The 21,418-nt window shown below is 40.9% G+C and overlaps 3 protein-coding genes across 5 annotated transcripts in view; 2 read left to right on the top strand and 1 right to left on the bottom strand.

Moving 5' to 3' along the window:
- The window catches only part of LOC121587838 (pseudouridine-metabolizing bifunctional protein C1861.05), a 187,875-nt gene that overhangs the window by 11,703 nt on the left and 154,754 nt on the right, over positions 1–21,418 (bottom strand). For all 3 annotated transcript variants that reach the window (XM_041905049.1, XM_041905046.1, XM_041905047.1), the window contains 3 exons: positions 3,940–4,065; positions 3,557–3,721; positions 2,714–2,828 (listed from right to left, as the gene is read on the bottom strand). In XM_041905049.1, the coding sequence (XP_041760983.1) occupies positions 2,714–2,828; positions 3,557–3,721; positions 3,940–4,065 (406 nt within the window). The remainder of the gene's footprint in view (positions 1–2,713; positions 2,829–3,556; positions 3,722–3,939; positions 4,066–21,418) is intronic.
- LOC121587846 lies at positions 253–2,449 on the top strand. The gene is made up of 4 exons (XM_041905059.1): positions 253–439; positions 650–858; positions 962–1,157; positions 1,238–2,449. The coding sequence occupies exons 1-4, from the start codon at positions 397–399 to the stop codon at positions 1,519–1,521; spliced, it is 732 nt and encodes a 243-aa protein (XP_041760993.1). The 5' UTR covers positions 253–396; the 3' UTR covers positions 1,522–2,449.
- Positions 5,322–6,785, top strand: LOC121587843 (putative cyclin-dependent serine/threonine-protein kinase DDB_G0272797/DDB_G0274007). The gene is made up of 3 exons (XM_041905054.1): positions 5,322–5,551; positions 5,712–6,350; positions 6,533–6,785. Exons 1-3 carry the CDS (start codon positions 5,503–5,505, stop codon positions 6,637–6,639), a joined length of 795 nt encoding a protein of 264 aa, XP_041760988.1. The 5' UTR covers positions 5,322–5,502; the 3' UTR covers positions 6,640–6,785.

The following is a 21,418-nucleotide window of genomic DNA, read 5'->3' as shown; positions in this document are numbered from 1 at the left end:
TACAAAATAATTGCCCTCAATAGATGTGGGCCACGGCAAATGTATTTTCAAAGCCAAGTGGTCTGCCATCCTAAAAAGGTTGGAGAGCACTGCTCTAGAGGACCACGCCTGTTTAACAACGTTACATTTGAATTTACCACCCCAACAGTCGTCAAGTTGGCAGCCATGGCAATTACTGTTGTGACATTTCATCCCCTGACAGTTGTCAGACCGATAGTGAGCAAATCTTCTCACGCAAAAAGGGAGGAGCTGCTCACTGTTGACTGCTTACACTGCTTGATCGCGGTTCCGTGGTGTTTGCATGGTGTTTTGTTATACAGTCTTTATTATAGTTAATTTTGCCAGCTTTTTTGCATCAAATTTCGTTTCACTATCATCCTAGTGCCTTCTGCTGCGATGTCGTCGACGGTGGAAAAGAATGAATACCCGAAAGCATCTAGTAAGTGTGCTAATTTGGTTGGCATTTCCTATGCAAAGGAATTCAAAGGGGGCTATAGGGTCTCGCCCTTATTGCATCCGTGCACAACCCTCGATGCTAGTGTAAACAAATGAAGTGCACCTGATAAAACGTTACCAAACATTTCATAATGTTGTTTATGAATTATTGGACAGCGCCTAATATTGAGCTATGTTCTCTGCTCCCCTACAGATGCTTTGGTGATTGGTGCGGTGTTGTCATACGTCGCGGCCGTATTTCTGTTGATGAGCTTTTGCTCCCCGTACTGGATCGTATCGTATCCGGAATCTTTCAGCAGCTTCAAAAATATGGGCCTGTGGGAGTACTGTTTCCGTGATTTCACCTATCCGTACTACCAGTTTCCCAAACAGTTCAACGGGTGCCATCACATCTTCAGCGAGGTACGTCTAATGAGAACGATACAGCAAGCTAATGACGCTTGTCTCGTCTCGCGCTGTTAATTAACAATCTGCTTATGCTCTTGTCGGTTCGACTTTCGTCTAGGAGTACTACGTCATCAGGGAATACCTGCTGCCGGGATGGTTGATGGTGGTGCAGGGATTCGTAACGATTTCCTTTCTGTTTACGTTCGGTTCGCTCATCATTATGGCCTGCGAGATTGTCAGGTGGCCGCTTAAGTTTGTACTGCGCTACGAATGGTTACTAAGCAGCATTTCATTTGCCGGAATAGCATCTTCCTGTAAGTGAACTTCTACCTGGCTATATATTCCGTGTGACAAAGGTTCGATGTAATCAGCAAATTCTTTTTCCCATTTGCAGCATTCTTTATGTTCTTAGCCGTGGCCATTTTCGGTGGAAACGCTTACCGGCGCGATTGGTTGATGTATCCCAAGTTTAATGTCCTGTCGTGGTCGTACGAACTGGCCGTAGTATCGTTTATGATTCTCGGGCTCGCTGCACTGCTACTGTACAAGGAATCACGCAAGTCATACGAAATGCGACGTGAGGCGAAGAATTTGGTCATGCAGATGCAGATGCACGAACCGGGATACCATCCATCGCACCACACTAGCCGAAGTCTGCACAGTGGTGGCTATATCTAAGTGAGCCGAAGAAAGCTAAAAAAGAAAGCTCGAACGCTACCCATTCCATTCATATCCAATATGTATGCTACCTCTCTGGTAACCGCACAGCAAAAGGGACTATACCCTTAACCGTCATATCAACGTTCGTACAGTGTATGTCTTTAAATGTGGAAGCGTACGCAGAGCAGAACGTGACACTTCCGTATGCACACATGTATTTTACCAATCGTATTCAACGTAGTAATCTCACCTCCCTTAACAAGTGCCCGAATAATTGGAATACTTCAAAGCATCATCGAACACGCGTGGCCTTATAATGATTGTCTTTTTTCCTGGCATAACTGAAAGGCGCTGCCATTGAACAAGTGCCTGGAGCAATGCAACGCGGAAGCAAAAAATGCGCACCCTCTTATAGCTGTAATCGTAACTATTTGTATGCTTTTATGCGTCGCTATTCGGTACATCCGTCCGTCCGCAGATCTATCTGTTCATAGCGTTTAGGAATTTTGGATTACTCTTAAGTCGTTTATTAACATTTTCCGTCCCAAATCATAAAGACTCGTAAGTAAGATGTGTTTACCCCACGAGATGGGCACAACTCTAAGCGAATATGCCCTTGTATTTGTTATATTTTAACAAACACATCTTTGGTCCAGCGAAAGCAAACATTCTCAAATATATATACTTTTTGACGTCCATATTTAATTGTATAATTCTGTAATTCTTTAAGATTAGCAAGACAAAAACAATTCGCCCTCATTCCATCCTCAGTTGGCAGCGTATGAACATTTCTGCTACGTGATGTTTAGTTTGAGATTTTTCTTTGCACGTAGAGTGCACTAAATGCTCGATGTAAAACTAAACAGCATATCAAAGGACCGGACCGGTAGAGCAGGGTAGTAGTGATTGTTGTAATCGAAATAAAACTTTGATAAATAAATGTAAATCAGTTGGGGGTTTTGCTTGTTTTGCGGTGAAGATATGAGAAAAAATGAAGCATAATCACACATTGCTACCTCTATTACCCATCACGCATTCGATTTAAAAGTAGTACAAGATTGCTCATGAAATGTATTCCACTATTGATTTTTGGAGGAGGACTTGCTAAAAGGATTCTATTGTAATTGCTTTGTGCAACATGAAATATATACAAATGTATTGTTTCTATCTTTTTCAAATGATTTACACAGGTAGAAAATAATATACTCACCAGGTTTGTTGAATCGTAGACATTCTTCGAAGATGGTTTCCATTGCAGATTCGCTAACATTAGCATCGATGACAGTAATTGGTGACTGTTGGATCAATTGGCTGTGTGATTTGATCTTGATTCGTCCAATCCGATAAGTATAAAATGGAAAAAAATAGCCAAATGAGCGGAGGTAGAAGATAGAAGTGTTGTACACTAATATATAATAATGTATTATTAAATTTTTTAGTAGAATTAGGTCCGGATATTCCATATAATAATCTAATTTCTAACTATCATTTAAAAGTTCAGTAGAATAAATCTACGTCAAATTGTTTTTTTCGCGTTCTAAACATAAGGCTATTTTCATTGTCATGCATTTAACATTTCTGCTTCCCGTGCTTCTAAAAAACGTGAACAAATCCAGTAAATGTTGAAACGAGGTATTAATTGCAAACCTACATATTTTATGCATTCGTCTGAGAGAGTTACAGTTCAGTGTCATCAGGCCTTTGGGGTTTGATGCACGAATCTGCACGATGCACACACATGTGATCGATTTTTTTCTATATTATTGTTTCTTTCGTTGTATCTCTCACAACTGTGCAGTTATGTGTAAATCAATTTGATTGATTTACGAAATAGATTTGCTGGAAGTATGCATTAAACTGAAGAGGAAGCAATCGAGATTGATTGATTAATGATGTTTTGCAATATAGGTCAACATTCTGCATAGATTAATTGACCTAAGATGATGAATGTAAAATTATGCATTTTTCTGCAAACAGTGATTTCCAGTCGGAATGAAGTGCATTTGTTGAAATTGTTGTTTTGACTGACTGGGTGACCCTGAAAAGTACTTACCCAGTCCGTTGTAATCGCTTGGTGCGCATCCATATCGCCCACCACTAGTCGACAGTCTCCCTTCCGATCGAGCAGCACCGAAAAGCTGGCCGTTGGGCAGTTGCCAAGCGTGATAATCGATGATGCGCAATGTTCTGGCAGCAGCTTACGAATGTAGGTCCCATTCTGTGAAGTTGGAAAAGCAACGATTTCAAGACGACAGTCGAAGGAAAGGGTGGAAAACAAAACCCGTGACCCCTTGCGACGCCATTTCAGCACAGTCCGGGTGGCAAGAGCAATTAGTTTTATTATTTTAGCATGATGTCTTTGGATGACACGCTGTTGCCGGATGTGTGAAAGGATGTGTCGCTTAGCCAGTGGTTGCCTCCGCTCACACTACTCACTTGATCGTTGCCAACCGCCGAAATCAGATTAACGTTACCATAAATTTTGTAAATCCCTTCGGCGATGTTCCGGGCCACTCCTCCCGCCGATGTGTCCTGCTTGGCATGGTACGTGGCCCCATCGAGCTGGAAAGATGGGAAAGGCCAGCGTTAGTATACAGCGTTTTGAGGAACGAAACAATGGGAATGGTTGTATCATTTCCATTGCTGGAGGGACACTACGACCCGTCCGAGCGATACTGCTGCACATGAGTGGTGCATGTTAAGCACACAGAAGATACAAGCTGAATAGGATATGAAGGAAGCAAACCGAGCCAGCAGTAATGCAGCGCTGTTTGTGTGTGTGTTGTGTTGTATCTCTAGGTCACGGAAATAAATCGTATAAATAAATGTCTTAATAATTACAACTCTGTCATGGATTGCGGCCGTATCTGGCACGAGAGAAATGGAACAAGATGAATATGATGTGTGCTTGGAACCGAATTTTAGTATGTTGGTTGAATAAACTGTTCCTTTGTGCAGAAAGGAGGAGAAAAGTAGTTATGCTTCTAGTGATTTGTTATGTCGTGTGAAGTGTCTTATCTGCCAACTTCAGACTACAGACAAAAAAGACTATCAACTTTCGGTATAGGATGGACAATAGGTTACTTGGGACAATTGGCTCGACCAGATCTACGTATTATTGCTGGAGGTGCTGAAGGATTTTTATTAAACTATTCAAAAGCGTTAAATCCTTTCCCCGTTGCCATTTGACTTCACAATAAGGAACTAACTTGGGTATGATGAGGTCCTGAGGACCTGGAAAAATAAATTTTATTCTTATTATAGTACAACAACGGTACTAATCCACTATTTCTTGACCCGATCGGAATGACAGGACAATGCAACAATCCAGTGGATTGGACATACGCCTAGGAGCAGTAAATACCCCATAACCACCAGAGCATGTATTGGGCCATATCTTGAATAAGTAGACCGTTTTGTACGATGCTAACGTATTTAGTGGGAGTTAGAAAAATGCCATTGACTGGTTACAACACTTACAGAATCCGGAAATGCGATTTGGATGTGTTATCTGCCAGCCATATACCGAGTAATCTGCTGAAGTGATTGAAAATTTGAACTGACCTTGTTCAAAAACCATTGATTTCAATTCTATGCTATTTAATAATCTTTCTACCATTTCCATTAGTTTCATGTAATGTAACTTTTAGATTTATTTTTCAGATAAAACAGGTCGTACGCATGACTTCTACTGAATGTAAGCTATTGTTTTCCATTAAGAAAAACTATTTCGCTACATGCATTGCAAACCATTTTCACACAGTGCACTGTAGATCCGTTCAACAACGTACTACGACACAGCTGAAATCAATTCATAGTAGGCTTAGTGTCGACTGGCTGGGAACATTTCCATTCCAAAGTTCGAACCGTTTGGTCCAGCATTCGCGAAACCTTTTCAAATCCAGAACACCGTTGGTCCATTAGCGTTTTTGCCTTCTTTTTTTGTTCCACAAAGAACACACACACACCAAATCTTTTTGTCAATTTTTTACGTGAAACATGAAACAAAATTCCTCAAAGCCCACGACGACAGTTCCGCCATCGAAGGGTAAGTAAACCGATGAGTTAATTAATTTGAATCCGTAGGCATGCTCTTAGAATACTTTGCGATGGTGCAAACCAGCTGCGATGTGGTTTGGGGCGTCCCCCCAAAAAGAAACATGACTGGGGCTAGTGTGTACGTTGATATCTGATTTTTATGTTCTTAGCGGCAAGCCGTGCTACGATGCAACGTGGACACCATAATCAGCAGGGGCAGCAGCAGCAGCAGCAGATGGCCTTTCACCAACAGCAGATGCAACCGGCTGCAGTAACGTTCCAGCAGCAAGCCTCATATCAGCAAGCACCACAACATCATCACCTTCCCCATATGCAGCAACAGCCGATGGGGTGCATAGTGTTGCCATCAGGCACGATGCACCAACAACCGCAGCACACTACGTACATGGCTCAACAGCCCGGGCTGCAGCCAAACGCGGGTAATTCCGCCGGTCCGATGTATGTCGGTTCGGCTATGGTTCAGCAAACATCTCCCCAAGCCGGACCGGCCGGCTTTTCGACGTCGGCCCAACCACCGGTAGGATATCTGCAAAACACCCAGCACCAGCCATCGATGGCAGCACAGCAGGTACAGCAACGACCTAACTACCAGCCAACCGTGGCAGACTTTGTGGCAAGTAATGCTGTCGCTGCCGGCTACTCTGGTACACATCAACCGTACAAACAGCAACATCAGCAGTCGCAGTCAATGCAATCTTTTCAAGAAGCTCCAACTGCCTCTTACCCGATCCATATGCCGTCGACACATCATCCGGAAGGCTCAACGACGGAAGCTCATTATTTCTTCGGTAAGCGAAATTAAACTTTGTCCACTGGTTTCACCAACCACTCACCGACCCACGCGCCAATCACGTTACTGACCGTGATTTATTCGTTTCTATTTCTTCCAACACTCTGCCACATACGTTTGTTTCTTGAACGCCGGAACCTAACTGCCCATTGCGCTGGACGGGTAATTTTATTACCAAAGATGCGAACTGCACGATGCCGGTCGTACAACAACAGCAAACCCCATCAACGGTGACCGGATGCAGAAACCCGAAGTGTACTGGCTGTAAATCCTTTCGACACAACTAACAGGGCGAGGTTGATCAAAAAGACCCCGCCACAAAACAACAAGTGCCAGCTGGCCGGTTGAGCAGGAAAATGGGCATCGAATAAATGTGTATATGCTTTTACTGAAAGCATATGAGCGTGCTGTAGTAGCGTTCTCGTCCTGGTTATGCTATTTTATGCTGTGTATTTTTTGCCAGCTTCTACGCTGTGTTAAACACACTGCATACACACCATTGCTTGTTTAAGTTAGGCCGTTACACATGTAACGTTGTCGGATGCTTCTAGAAATGGCACTAATGGGAGTTCAACGACCCGGAAGTGTCGATCCGATGTCATTCTTATGTAAATTTTAAAAGAACCGGAACAATGTCAACTGACCCCCGCGGTGAGTTGCATTTCACGATGAAGGGGTAAGTAAGGCTGTTGACGCTTGATTTCCGTCCGACGCTTTTGGTCGGTGTCTCGCTTACTCATGGCGTCTTCCTTTGTCTCGTGCTAGGAAGCCAACAACTTCAGACGGGTGGAAAAAGACAAGCTTTATGGTTCACCGTGTTTAGGGCCTATCACGGAACAATCAATCAACCCCTTATGGGGTCTTGGAAACCTAAGAGTCTTCATTGCATGTTTGGGAGGGCATGGTTGACGTGATGAAACACGTTGGAAAAACAACCAATCGATTGTTTTTTTACAGCTGACAAGAGGATGGCTAGTGGACAATGTTTTCGGTGGATACAGTGATTGATTTGCGTGCGCTACCGGGAACGACAGTGGGTGTTGCTTCCTTTGACTCAATAACAGGGCTGCTTTTTGAAGACGTTAATCGATACGTTGTAGTTAAGTGGTTCAGATATATGCATTTAACATTATAGAAAAAGCATATTGTTCAAAGCAAAAGAAAAAATATATATGCATACAAAGTAGAACCAAATTAAATTAAACTGTTTTAACAATTATTAGATATAAAACATGCACATGGATGGGTCCTTATAAATACAAACCGCGAATTTTACCCAACCTTCGATATTAAAAATTGGCAAACAAAAATCGTAATCAACAACTTACAGTAACCTAGTAATGATAAATGTGATATTCCGTTGAACACAGCTATCAACTTTAAGATGATTCATAAAACAATGCAAAAAACAAGCTGTTTTTGATTCTGTCTTTTTAACCGTTTGTCGATCTACTCTGTTACAACCTAGTGCAATAACATACAAAAAGCCCAACCATGCCAACATGCATAATTAACGTGTTGAAAATATTCCAAAACTGAAAATTGCATATTCTAGCAGCTGAGTTTTATTGTGGTTTCTGCATAATGCTTCACACAAGCAAAGCGATTGCTGGTTCGTATTCGTGCAGTTAAATTGGAAATCATGGGAATGCTCTTTTGCCTTTGGCTAAAGTTTTTGCTTCACTTTCGTGTGCAAGCAGTTCAGGCCGCATGCTTCAACTTAAAAAACAAACACTAGCGATTGTCTGTCGTATGTTGAACTTTCAAATTGTGCAGCTAATCCTTTGAATGATGTGAAAAGCTTTTAAAAGTTAGAAATAATACAACCTGGCTTAACTACATGCATTCAGTATCTTTTATTATTTCATATGGAAAATGTTGTACCTTTTTGCAATTTTTTTTTCAAAGCAAAATGCCGTCAGAAACTGTTCAGTCGCTAGAATGAAAATTAAATGAATGAATGGATTATACTCCTTCACCACTTTTCCATTTGTTACGGATGATTTCATTGTGAAAATTCAAAGCGTGCGGAAAGTATTATTAAATTAGCAAAATTAATAACCAAACAAGAGGATACATAAACAAGGAACATAAAGAATGCCTTAAATGGATTTGTCCCGGGTGAGCACCAAGAGTGCACTGCAAAGAAAAAGGAAAGAATGTTGACGAAATGGGTTTTGTTTTGAGGCAATAGCAACAGCAGTGCGAACAGCAGTACTACGCGAACGGACGAAAGGACGAAACAAAGGCTAAACAAAATGGTACACATAATGGACTGAAGGCAACAACCAGAGCCGGCGATGCCGAGGCAGAACGACCGTGTGACGAGTGTACGTTGGTGCTGCCCGAGCAAAACCGGTAAAAATGCTGTAAAGTGCAGCCGTAAGTCTGCCAGCACGCGAGAGAGCATATCCTCTCGAGTAAATTGTACATAAATACTTGTTTCCGGATGCTTTGTTTGTGTTTCGCGTTTTACCAACCTTCCTCCAAGTGCACAAGTGTGTAGGCTTTAATTGTTGTTTCTCTGCCCGGTGCCTGATGGAAGGGCTTAGTGTTCCGAGTTGGCAAATGCGGTGGGCATCTTGAAGATGTGGGCGAACCGTTACGGGTTTTAATGAGTCTAATCGGATGCTGGGTACTAGCTCGGCATCATCATTCGTGCTGTCCAATGCGCATCTATATTGACGCTGTATATGGCGATATCTGTAGCGTTTATGTTTCGGGAGCTGATATTATGATTAAGTACCAACCATCGTTGTGTTGTGGCTTATAAAGATACGATTTTTGTTTTATTTTGTTTTGTTTATGATTGACAAAGCATTTTGAAATGAGTTAAGCTCATAAACGCATTATAAATAATTTTTGATAACTTGGTATGGATAATTCTCAAAGGTTATCACAATTATTGCATAGATATTTATTGTACTGATTCCTATGTAAAGCCACGCATATTCGTGTCTTTTTCTGCTTTCGCGAAACGACCTACATTATCAAGCCGACCATTTTTCCAGGCGTTATAAATACTTCGCAACTGGCTAGTCAAAGCTTGTAAAATTGTAAAATGTAAAAATTGCCCCCATGTAACATATCGTAACGTTTGATGACACCCCCTCGCTCCCACTATCAGCGTTACGTAATTGATGGATGACGCCTCTTGAATAGACTATTTGCCCGCTCCATTTGAAGTTTATAAGAAGAGTTTATATATTCCCTACATTGTTTGTAACCGATACACGACACGTTCAACGACAAAAGTTTTATAAAAAAAAACGTCATCGAAAAATATTGTGAAATCCTAAAACACGATTCAGCTCGATTGCACAAACCACATATTAGTCAAATCATCCAATAGAAACATGATATTGCTTGTGTGTGGTGCTTTAAAAACATATCTCCAGGCAAAGCACTCGCAAACACAAGGAAATCCTATCCACAATGCACCAACGCGACTTTTGCTAATCGTACGGGTATGTTGAACGCAATGTTCTGGTTGCCAGGTGATGAGTTGCTATGAAAACCTGAGCAGGTTAGCGCACAACATACATGCTATGTGTATTCCTTTTTTTTCGCACGATTTGGTACGAGGCAACTATGAAAGCATCCCGGGACAGTGGGCGCATAGGGTTGTATGTTTTGTTAGTGAGATGCTAATGTACTAACTGAGAGTAGGTGTATATGTGGTTTTATTTTTAATTCAATATTATTTCCTTGGTGTATTATACAATATTTCATGCAAAGAATTTGTATGTTATAAGATTGTTTAAAAATTGGTATACAGTCTGTTCCCGAGTTACGCGGTTTCTGCGTTCCCGACGAATCCGCATAACTCGAATATCCGCGTAAGTCGAATTTCATGTTTTTTGACTAAAATGCTATTGATTTCTCAGAGTTCATAAATAAATAAATAAATAAACAAATGATTCGTGCAGAAAATTCTAATATTTCTGAATTTTAAGCGGTTTCCATTTGTTAACGAAAATGCAATTTATACCGAATTCGAAGCAAATTGCACTGATTTGACATTTAATCTGTCAAATTTATAAACCCGCGTATCTCCGAATCCGCGTAAGTCGAGGACCGTGTAACTCGGGAACAGACTGTATTTTATCTTTGAGAGATTTGAAGGACGCTGTATGAAGTTTCCACAGTTAAACCACGCGAACGGAGATGAATATTATGCATAAATATAAGCTCAGTACTTACTCATCGTCTAAATCAGGGGTCTCCAAACTACGGCCCGCGGGCCGCATGCGGCCCTCAAGCGCCTTTAATGCGGCCCGCGAGGACTGGGTTAAGGTTAAATTAAATAGCTTTCTTTTCTAACAGACTATTTTCTTTACTTCTGAAAGATGAAAATCAAGATTCAATAAAAGAAAGCTGCAGAAATTTGATATATTTCAATAATATTTTCTTATTAAAACGAGATTTGAACTTCCACTCATTCTAAAGGTAGCGTCAAAATGGCCCTCAACAAGATTCATTGTGAAGCAATGCGGCCCGCGAACTGAAAAGTTTGGAGACCCCTGGTCTAAATCCATACGATAAAGAGTTTGAAAAAGAATAGAAAAAGGGAGAGAGAGTGAGGGACAACGAAAAAAAAGGTCACACATCATGCGCTACGACAAATTCCAGCAGCAGCACGCTTTTAAAGCGTAGGTCTTCGCGGTATGGCTGCAATACTGTTCGCGCTCATGATACAAAGCGTTAACATTTAATAACACTTCCAGTGGAAAGCTTAGAAAATACGTTACCTTTTGATGGTTCGGCAGGAATTTTTGGGGATTCTATGGTGGTTCTATTGCATGTACTTTGCACTCCTGAGAGCTTGTGAAGGGATTAGGATGATTAAATCAGAGCTTTGAAATGTGGAATCAGTTCGCATAGAATAATGTTTGATGTTTTGATAAGAATATATATTAAAGTAACTACATAATTACGTTCATCTAAAACAGCTGTACGATGAACATTAAACATCATCCAAATATAACATACTTAATCAAATAAATCTAATATATAAAAAGAATGGCTTCATATTTAACAACTGTTATGTAGTCTAATCCGTTACATGTATCAGCATTATTTTTTTATTTTGAACATAGTTCAATATTGTTGGAGAATAGACGCCGAGTTAGATGAACGATTGATCGTGTATTTTAATTGGAATCAAATAACAGGGACAAATAGCTAATGTAGAGCAAAGCGTCATCCAGAATGATGAGCTGCGCTCGGGTCGTTGCCTACGTACCGGGATAAGCATTTCCTAAAGAGTCTCACCATTATCACTTTTAAAGTTTTCCTTCTTCTCTTCCCTTCCGTTTTACTGACACACTTGGTAAGATGAGAACATCATTTATAGCGCGTTCCGTTGCACTTATTTGCCAACACAGACGCAACGCTTCTTTCTATGCCCACTTTCTTGTATGGCGCGTGTAGTGCAAACGGATACGGTTCTCTGTAAACTGACTCAATACCCAATACCCACCGTCGAAAGAGTGCAAATTGTACATCATTGTCATTATCTTGCACATCTCTTTATCCTCGTCCGACATCATTATCTTCGTTAACATCGATAGTGCTAATTTTAGTAATTGTAATTTGGTGCAGTTCTCTACGTTTCTGTCCAGTAAACGTCGGTGCGTCGGTAAAGTGTACCGTACCGTGTCTCCGAATTTGCCATACAAGTAGACAACGAAGGGAGTGGGGTGAATGGGGAATGGTTAAGAGAAAGAAGAAAAAAACCCAGATGCAACTGTACTGGATGGGCGTGCTTGAGCATGCAAAACTGTGCGCCAGAGCCACCCGTCGAAGGAAGCAAATCCATCCACTCGGCACTAAAGCACGCTCGGTAAAGGATGGAAACGATTTATAAGTATCACTTTCTTCATTTCCTTGCACAATCGGCCGCTTGGAGGTGACGGTTTTTTGCTCACGGTTCTTGGGAGCGTTTGGTTTTCTGATCAAGCCGTACGGCTGCACGTGTCCGCGCTCCTCGCACTTGGGTTCTTTGTGTCTAGGCTTTACACCGTGTGCCGCATCATGGGAGGGAAATGGGCACTGAGGACATAAAAAGCATACGATGATGTATAAAACATACGTTGGCATTAATATTGATTACTATGGGAACCGTTTGTGCCGAACATAAAACTTGACTGTGAGTGTTTTGGAGGTGTGCATGGCGGGCGGCTCAAAACGGCTGCAACCTGGGAGAGTGAGAGAAAACCGATGAATCATCCATTCTTCAGCGTGTGCAGGAAGCTAAAAACTTTCGTTCAGTGAGACACTGGGGTGGAAGAAAAGCTCTCTGTGAAACAGATTTGGCTGCTGCTTGCGTGGTGTAAGATAAACGGAAATGTCGTACGGAGAAAACAGGACAACAAAAAACATGCCTGTGAAAATTGGATGGGTAGAGGAGCTGCAGAGGGAAACGAATCATCCTGGCTTCTTCTCAGGAAGATGAAATGAAAAATTGATATTTTTTATGTAATAGTTTTCCATTGGTGAAAGTTAGCTGGGAGAAAGAAAACTCATCCCAGTGGTAGGAGGAAAATTGCATACATCCACTAGCTCGAAAGGGTCGAAGACGAAGAACACGGTCGGAGGAAAAACTGCTAGCAACACTTGGGCAACAAACTAAACGGGTGAAAGAGGTATGGATAGCGGTTGTGAATATCGAACATTTATATGTGACCGTGGTCCATTTTTTTTGTTGGGTTCGTAGTCTGTTGTATAAGGTTCGCCTCAATACTCTAACGAGCTGGCAAACTGCTTTTAATGATGCAGACATGCATCGTGCTGTTTGGTTGGGATTTTAATATTATGTCTTTACGATCGTCCGGCATTCAGCTGCTGCAAGGAACAGCAGCCATTCGGAGGAACGAAGGGGGCAAGAGTATCGCAAAAAACCGCTTTCCATTAACTTGAAGAGTAGAACATGCTCTACGATTTCTGGTTACAGCTTTTTGATGCAGGGCTTTTATTGCTTTTTGAACCTTTTTCTTGTGAAGCAGAAGGGATTTTAATTTTGTATTGAGGCTATGGGAAATGTGAGGGTTGGGGTTTCTTATTAAATATGCTTTGATTCAGCTGGTTCGTGTAAGGCGAGACTGTCAGTCTTTTAATATTAAAAGTATTGTTATGTTGTTTTTTTTTCGAGAAAACCTGCTGTAAACTTCACAGAACCTGATGGGAAGGATTTTAGAGTTTCCTATGTGTCAATAAGATCCGTTTCTTCCAAATATCGAATGTAGATGAGTAACAAATCCTTTAAAAATAATAAAGAAAAGGCAATGCCACAAACTAAACTAGTATTATAACAAAGCAATTCAATGATAATTATATGATATAGTTAAACTCACGTTCTAAAATAGTCTTGATATTTTGAGTGCAATTTTATGCCTATTTCTTATCTAAATTGTTATCATATTGTTTTGAATTGGTTGTAGTTTATGTCGAGCGTCATTGTTGATTGTTTTATTTTACAACAAGTTATGCCCGCTTGCATCATAAATTTACTGAAGCAATTAGTTTATTTATGCAACAAAATTTACTAATACACTTGATCGATATTATTTGGTTGATCGATATTTGTTGAATGTTCGGTTGCTAAAAATTCTGGACCATTTGTGTATAGCGCCTAGGAAAGCTTATTTGTTTATAGTGCACAACAAATTTGATGTATATAAACCAGCGTCTGTATTTTACTGTAGATCGTTGGTAGTATCTCTGGTGTGCTTTCTTTTTGAATTGTAATAAGAACGAAACATTCGACACAATTTAACTCCATTTTAATGAGCATTGATTGTCGTTAGTATATTTAAATTCCGAGTATTTTGTTAACATATATAACTCTAAATGATAAAATTGTAATGTAAGAGTTTCATTACTTGATCATGTTTTATCGTTAGCACTGAATCAAAAGATATACTAGCAACAATTTGCTAGCGATGTAAAGGTACTGCGAATAGCTTTTTGTAAAACTCTCAATAGGCGAGAGCTTCCGAGTCACGAAACTTTTAAAATCCTAAAACAGCATGTCGCAGAGCAACCTACAGCAAGTTAATGAATCCCCCCTTTGGCCAGCCAAAGTGTCAACTGCTCGTTAACGGGTGGCCTATCGGGTGGAAATTAATCTAGGGAGCCGTTAAAAATAATTGCACAGTCACATCCTCCATCCATACCGGCCGGCTAGTGGATGATAGACGGCCTGTGCAAACTCATTCGCAAACTCATAAGGCAACAATAATGTCCAGTCCCGTGAGCTGACCGTCGACCATAGCGAGAAGGTTGAACTGTAGGCCAAGCTACGGCTCCACTCGGTGTTGTTGCTGTACACTTCGTTCGTTCCTTTTTGTACCGATGGGAAATCCTGGAAGGACCTGCAAAACTTTTGTGCACCCTAACGCGCTCGTCGGTTCGCTGCTTGGTTGTTTATATTTTAATGAAAGTGTGCGAAACTCGTTGTAGAAGTTTTCATAAACAAAAGGACATACGTCGCTCTGCTGGCACCAGTCCAAATCAGACCAATCGTCAGACTGTGGTCAGTCTGCTGCTTACTAAATGTTAATGCTTCACATTTTCTCTCTTGAGTTCTGTATATTGTCGTCTGCAAGCGTACTTAACTTTATCCTAAAATTTGGGTCATCCTGGTTAGAATAAATCATGCCAAACGCTCACTTCAACCGCATGCGGTACAAATTGTTCACAAGCGGAAGTAATTTATGCTGCAATTTGATCGGTTTCAGTTCTTACGCTCCTCCGGATGCGCGATATCCGGTCAGTATAGAATTCGAAATGATAGGACTGATGTGGGAAAATTACGGATGATTTGATGTTGTTTCCGAGGCAAACTGTTGGAAAGGATATGAGAGTAATGTTTGTTCCGTTAAGCCTTCGCACGTAATTTGCACCGAGGAAAATGAAAAGCAATGCAATGGTAAACGATCCTTAATATTTTGGTATTATTAATTATAGGTATCGAGATGTTGAGTGATATAACAGGGTTTTACAAGTCACTTTCGTATGAAACATAGTTTTTCACCGCAAGCAAAATGTTATTCCACATCACTCTGATATATAATTTCCATCATGTTAATTTTTAATTTGTTCAGTATGATTTTCAACAAATCAACGGTCTGTTGCCATCGTTTTTTCACCGGGCCGAATTTTATCACCGGTTGACCGTTGAAGAGTTGAAAATCATGCTTAATAAATTAAAAATTATTATGACGAAATGAATGAAATGAATGATGAAACTGAAATATCAGAGTGATGTGGTACACAGGGGCTTTCAAGTCAGTTTTGAATGTAAATATTGTTATTCATCGCGTGCAAGATGTTACAGGGGTTACCGAGTCAATTTCCAATGTCAACAACATTGTTCATGGCTTGCGAGATGTTTTTCAAAAGCTGCCAAATCTTGGAATTGCATCACAAACATTTTTCAGTTCTATTGCATGATTTTCAACACATTCAACACATGTGGAAGAATTAAAATTCTATTGTGATGCAAATATAACGCGTGATAGCTGTTGAAAAACATCTTGCAAAGGGATGAATAACGCTGTGCACATAGGATATTGGTTTGGAAAACCCTGTAATCCACATCAATCTGATATTTCATTTGCATTTTAGTTTCTTCACCATGATTTTCAACACGTCTCGAGCTGGATTGAGTTTGACAGTTCTTTGTGCTGTGTTGAAATCGTATATAAAAATGTATAAAATATATAAAATATAAAATAAATATATATAAAATGTAAATATATAAAAATGATGATCCTGTGCGTTTTTATTATGAAGCAAATACACCATTTGACAGCTATTGAAAAATATCTTGGAGCCGGTGAATAATTATGTCTACATTCGATAGTGACTTGGAAAATCTTATAACTTCTTCCACGCAGCGAAAAACAATGTTTGCATTCGAAAATAACTTGGAAAACCATGTATTAAACAGTAGAATAAAACAAAGATACTCCTTACTACTCGAGTCCAATAGACAGAAAAAAGATGCTTGCTTTGCTTTGCTATAAAAAGCCATATAAAAAAACTTGTTGCTTTATCACATGATACACCTCACTCAAGGTACGTAATCGGGCGTACTGTTATGCGAGGAAAGGTGTTTTCCCCCGATTGTTTCGGTGTCGTCGCCTGTACTCGGAAAGAAAGCTACTCGGATTGGTCATTTATCAAACTGTCAAACTATTACCGGGTTGTTTCTCAAATCGCATATCGGCCTGACCATGTGTACACATCCGTGAGACGTGAGACAGCGACCGGTTGCACAAAAAGAAGAGTTCATCTCCCGATCTCACAGTATGGCTGGTGTATCTATTTGTTGTCTATTTTTTCTCCGCAGTTTGTTGAGTCACCTTGCGCAGACCCGTTTTTGCTCTCTTTGCTCTCGGCACTGTCTGATGGCATCTATTTCGCTAATAATCCCCCGAGAGATGGACAGGTGTGTAGGCAGGCCCGCACAGCAAAGGCCGCAACATCGAAAGCGTACCGTCCGTGCTGGGGGATAGGGTATGAACATGAAGAAAAACAGTATCAATCACTATATAATACTCAACGACGAGATAAGATGCCGCAGCTACAGAAGCTTTGGGAGGGGTGAATTTGCTCGAGCCAAGCGATGGACGGAAATCGTTGGCCCGGAAATTGGATCGAACTTTGTCAAGAATGGTGAACATTTCTGCGTGATCGTGGAACGCTTGCGTGACCAATGCAACGTCACTATTATTGTTATCCTGCGAATCGTTCGCGTGAACCGAAGTAGGAACTTCCAAGACCCCGTGGTGCAAGTCGGTTTGGCACTGTGCCACAGCGAACCACAAAGTGTGGTACCTGCTTGAGTCCCGATATCGACGGTGACTTCAAAAACGGATCGATGCATGATGAGCAGGCACTGCGAGACATTTTTCCTTTCGATCCTGACTAGAGCCAGCAAACACACCGTCCAATAGACACTGGTCGGTATTATTTAAGGTAGAGACAACGGGAGCAGGAAAGGATGGGCAAGGATTGAGGTATAATGTCAACGGGTTTTCCACGAGCCATATAACGGACAAGGCTGGCGAGGTTGCGTCACAGGATGATCCTGTCGGAGGACACCATTTTGTTTTTTCCATGCTAGTTTTCCCATTGCATGTTGCAGTTCCCGTAAAATGAGTACCATTTTACGGACACAAACACACACACACACATACATGCAGGAAAACATTGACCCCATAAGCGGGAGGTTATGGGGTGGTGTGGATGGTCGCTTCGAAATAGTCTGTAAAGTATTTTATGGTGAAATGCACGGACGAGAGATGTCGCTCCGATGCCGGACTGGAACGTGGATAACCGACCTTGGCCTGTTCGGTCCAGAGTGGTTGTGTGTATGTGCGTGTGTGTGTACATCGTAGATCGGTATATTTTACTAGTTTATGTTTCTGTGTTTTGTACCAATATGAGCACGTTCCAATGGGAGACAAGTTTTCTCATTAACGATAATAGATAATGCTAACAGGGAGATGCGTTTGGCCAGGCTGCTTTTGGACAAGTTTATCCAAGCGTGGTAGGTTCAGAGCGTTGGGAGGTGAATGAGTGCACGTGAAACTTGGGGGAGCTTTACGTGCGGTATGTTTAAATTAATCTTTTTAAATACAACGATAAAGTGTGTGACAGCTTGTAGGAACAGCGTACCAATTTATAGAGGGCTAAAGCTAATCGATGATAAGCCATAAGAATCAGTACAGGTAAATCATTGTATGTCCTGATAATAGTATTAAGTTAATTTTTTTGTGATGACGCGGAAGCAGCTTTGCAAAGATCATATAATTTAATCAAGGAATTGTAGGCAATAGTCCGTAGTACGACATCGTCCTCTGCCAATGTCCTTTATACGTATATTATATTGAAGATGTGAAAGTTACTTGAAACGGTCACCAATGTATTCGGGCATTGTCGATTCTATTTGATGACGGCCATTTAAACTAATTCAACGAATGTAAAGGAGATATGGATCGTTTAATACATCGTGATAAACCATTCAAGGTTATTTATATTGTGTTATGTTGCACTCTTTCTACCTTAACATGTTAACTACCTTTCACGTTAAACTTGTTTACTCATCTCTTCATCTTTATCGTATTCAAGTACTATCTTATTAGAAAAATAACAAAAACAATGTAAAACATATCACGACTGCAAAAAATAAACTAATTTTTTTTCTTCACCGAAAGGGAAAGGTTTCACTGGAATTTTCAAGCATTTTGACAATTCTACGATCGTAGAAGGCTTTCCGATACGCAATAAGTAGTTAAGATAAGAAAGAAACTTTTTATGCAAGATGTTTGTCAGTTACTTCACGTGGTCTTCGCCGTTTTACAAATCCATATGATAGTGCGAGAGAATGTGCAAACATTTACCCGCTTGCGCTTGGATATAGACATTTTTCAACATGAACAGATGAACAACATGACATTTTTATAGACAATAGGATATGGATCTTCGCACAACATGCTCGGTTTAAAATATGTATTGTTTTCGATTTGGACACATAGATACGTGACAGTTATTGTTCGATATTGAGGTGGAATTGATTTGTAATTGATTTCTGGTGTAATTGTAAATGTCATAAGTCACTCACACATTACGTAAGATAGATCGTCTGATTGGCAATATGCAGACATATTTTCAATGGTAATATGCAGCATAAACTAGAAAATTTCAAATCTTATGCCATATCGATCTCTGTTGCTGATTCTCTCAACAACATATGATTAATATTGATTTCTCATAACTTTTGCACTCATTCCATCAGCACTACCACGGCCACACATGAATTATTTGCCGGCATCAGAAAAAGGGTTCCACAAAATGTTCCAGCAAAATTAATTTGCATACTTTTATCGCTTTTACCATCGGTTACCGGTGCACCCCTCACGACGCAGAAATATGTGCAGTGTGCACAAAAATATATATATATATAATTCCCTTCGCACCGACATACCGAATTGCCTCACAGTGGATCGCACTGGTTGCAAACGCAGTTGAGCAGTAGTTTCCGTTCAGCTGTGCGCCCTACTGGGCTAGAGCTAGCTCGTTTGGCTGGGGGCCAATATGGACCGCAACGCAAGTTCAAGGATGCAGCGCTTCTGCTGATTCAAGGATGGTGTGGCATTGCTCGCGGGGAAGTGACTACAGAAGCAACAGCAGCAACCGTACCATCAAACCAAAAGCTTCTACACTTCAATCAGTGTTTCTCATGCCAAACGTAATTGTTTTGCTTTGCACGAACACTTTGCACCCTCTGGGCAGAGATGTAAAAAGCAAAATCCAATTTAAATCCCTCTTCGTACTGTATGGATCTGCGCCATCGCCCATATCGTGCCTTATAATTATTGGAATGCGAGATTTTAAGTGCACACATTTGTGCGGTTACGGGTGAAAATATGCAACTTCTAGATCAAAAGAACTTCGTTGCGGATACGATTTGCTAATGGCATGTCGACTGATGCAACTACTTCCAATTAATACAAATTAAAAAATAATGAGGAAAAGACAGATAATTGACAAAAAGGGTATTAGTTTTTTCGTAGTACCGATCCGTCTATTCCACTGCTTACGTGTTGGTTTCTTGGTACACCATTATTTATAACCCACAAGTGAACCGTTCATTAAAAATTTAAATTGTTTTGTGTTACTATTTTAAAGCGAGCTGCTACAGCCAACAGGACACAATTCCCTTCCATGAAAAGCTCCCCTAAAATTGGGGAAAAGGAAAGAAACATATTCTTCAGTAGGAGTGCATGTTTTTATCCCGTCGCTCGCGTTTTTCTCTTTCCGCTTCACAAATTACTAGCACAAACAATACAAACGTATTCATGGCCTGCAAGAATTGACCACAAAACAGGACAAACGAATCACGTAGAAGAAAAGTCCCTATTCCCATCCCACATTCTACAAATAGCATGATCGAAGAAAATTGACTCAAAGTAATCAATCCCCCATTACTGTATCAGGTTCAACGATATCCCTCATTCCCGTCCTTCTTCCTTGTTTTCGTTTTCTTATTCAATCCGATTATTTAATGGGTTTGAACATGGGTGTATCAGCGTGTGCGTATGTATGTGTGTATAATCGACTCGAGTCTCCAGTCCGCTAGGATAGGAAAGACAGGAAAGCAAGCTGCTCCTATAAATAAACCTCCCATTATTGTCCAGCTACAAGCGTGGAACAAGCGGGGTGGTTGGGACTGAAGTGGGCTCCAGTTCTCCAGCCATGGGGCCAGAAGGATTAAATCCGATATTTCGTTCGAGCGCGCTCATGTGTATGTGTGACTGACTGCGTGGGAACGGGAATTTTTTGTTTGATTTGGTTTGGAAAGGAAGGGGAGGGGTGTGGATAGCCAACCATTGCTGGGCTGGGAAAGCGAACGGCTCAAATCAGCTGAACGATGCGATGAATTAGTGCCATAAATAAAATAAGGACACGTCCTTCAAGAATACTCCGCCTCCTTACGGGTTCCACCACCGGATAGGACAAAAAATGAGGTTGTGAATTATAGTCCTCTACGTTTCTACTGTTTTCCTCCAGTTGGTTCTCTCTCTCTCTCTCTTTCTCTCTTTGTTTTCTCCCGAGAAGGAATAGTGGAAAGCGAATGAAAGAAAGTAGGAAAGCTTTCAGGGAATTTCTATCTCACATTTTCTATTCGGGCGACGGTCAATGCAATCGCCCGATAGCGATGGAAAGATTTCAGCTTTGGGGAACAATTATTTTCCACTTTCTGGCACTATTGCAAACAAAAGGGTGAATAAAAATTACAAAACAGTCTCCCACCCAGTCTCTAATGGCAAACGGATTGGCTGGAACAAGTCCACAGCAACTAGTACACAGCACCATGCCCACTGGGGTAAACATTCTGATTCGTTTCCTTCGCATATCTTTCCTCATCTTGTCGGTATGGGATAAAATTTCACTGGACTCGCGTTTCAATGTTCAAATTAGCATCTGACCTCACGCGGGTCCCGATCTTGGGCAGTATTCGGGGCACACCAAGGACTATTGGTCCACGCAGGC

The sequence above is a fragment of the Anopheles merus genome, chromosome 2R, assembly GCF_017562075.2.
Source record: "Anopheles merus strain MAF chromosome 2R, AmerM5.1, whole genome shotgun sequence".
Classification (NCBI taxonomy): Eukaryota; Metazoa; Arthropoda; class Insecta; order Diptera; family Culicidae; genus Anopheles; species Anopheles merus.
The sequence above is the reverse complement of the archived record's forward strand: the minus strand, read 5'-3'. Positions and strand labels throughout refer to the sequence as shown.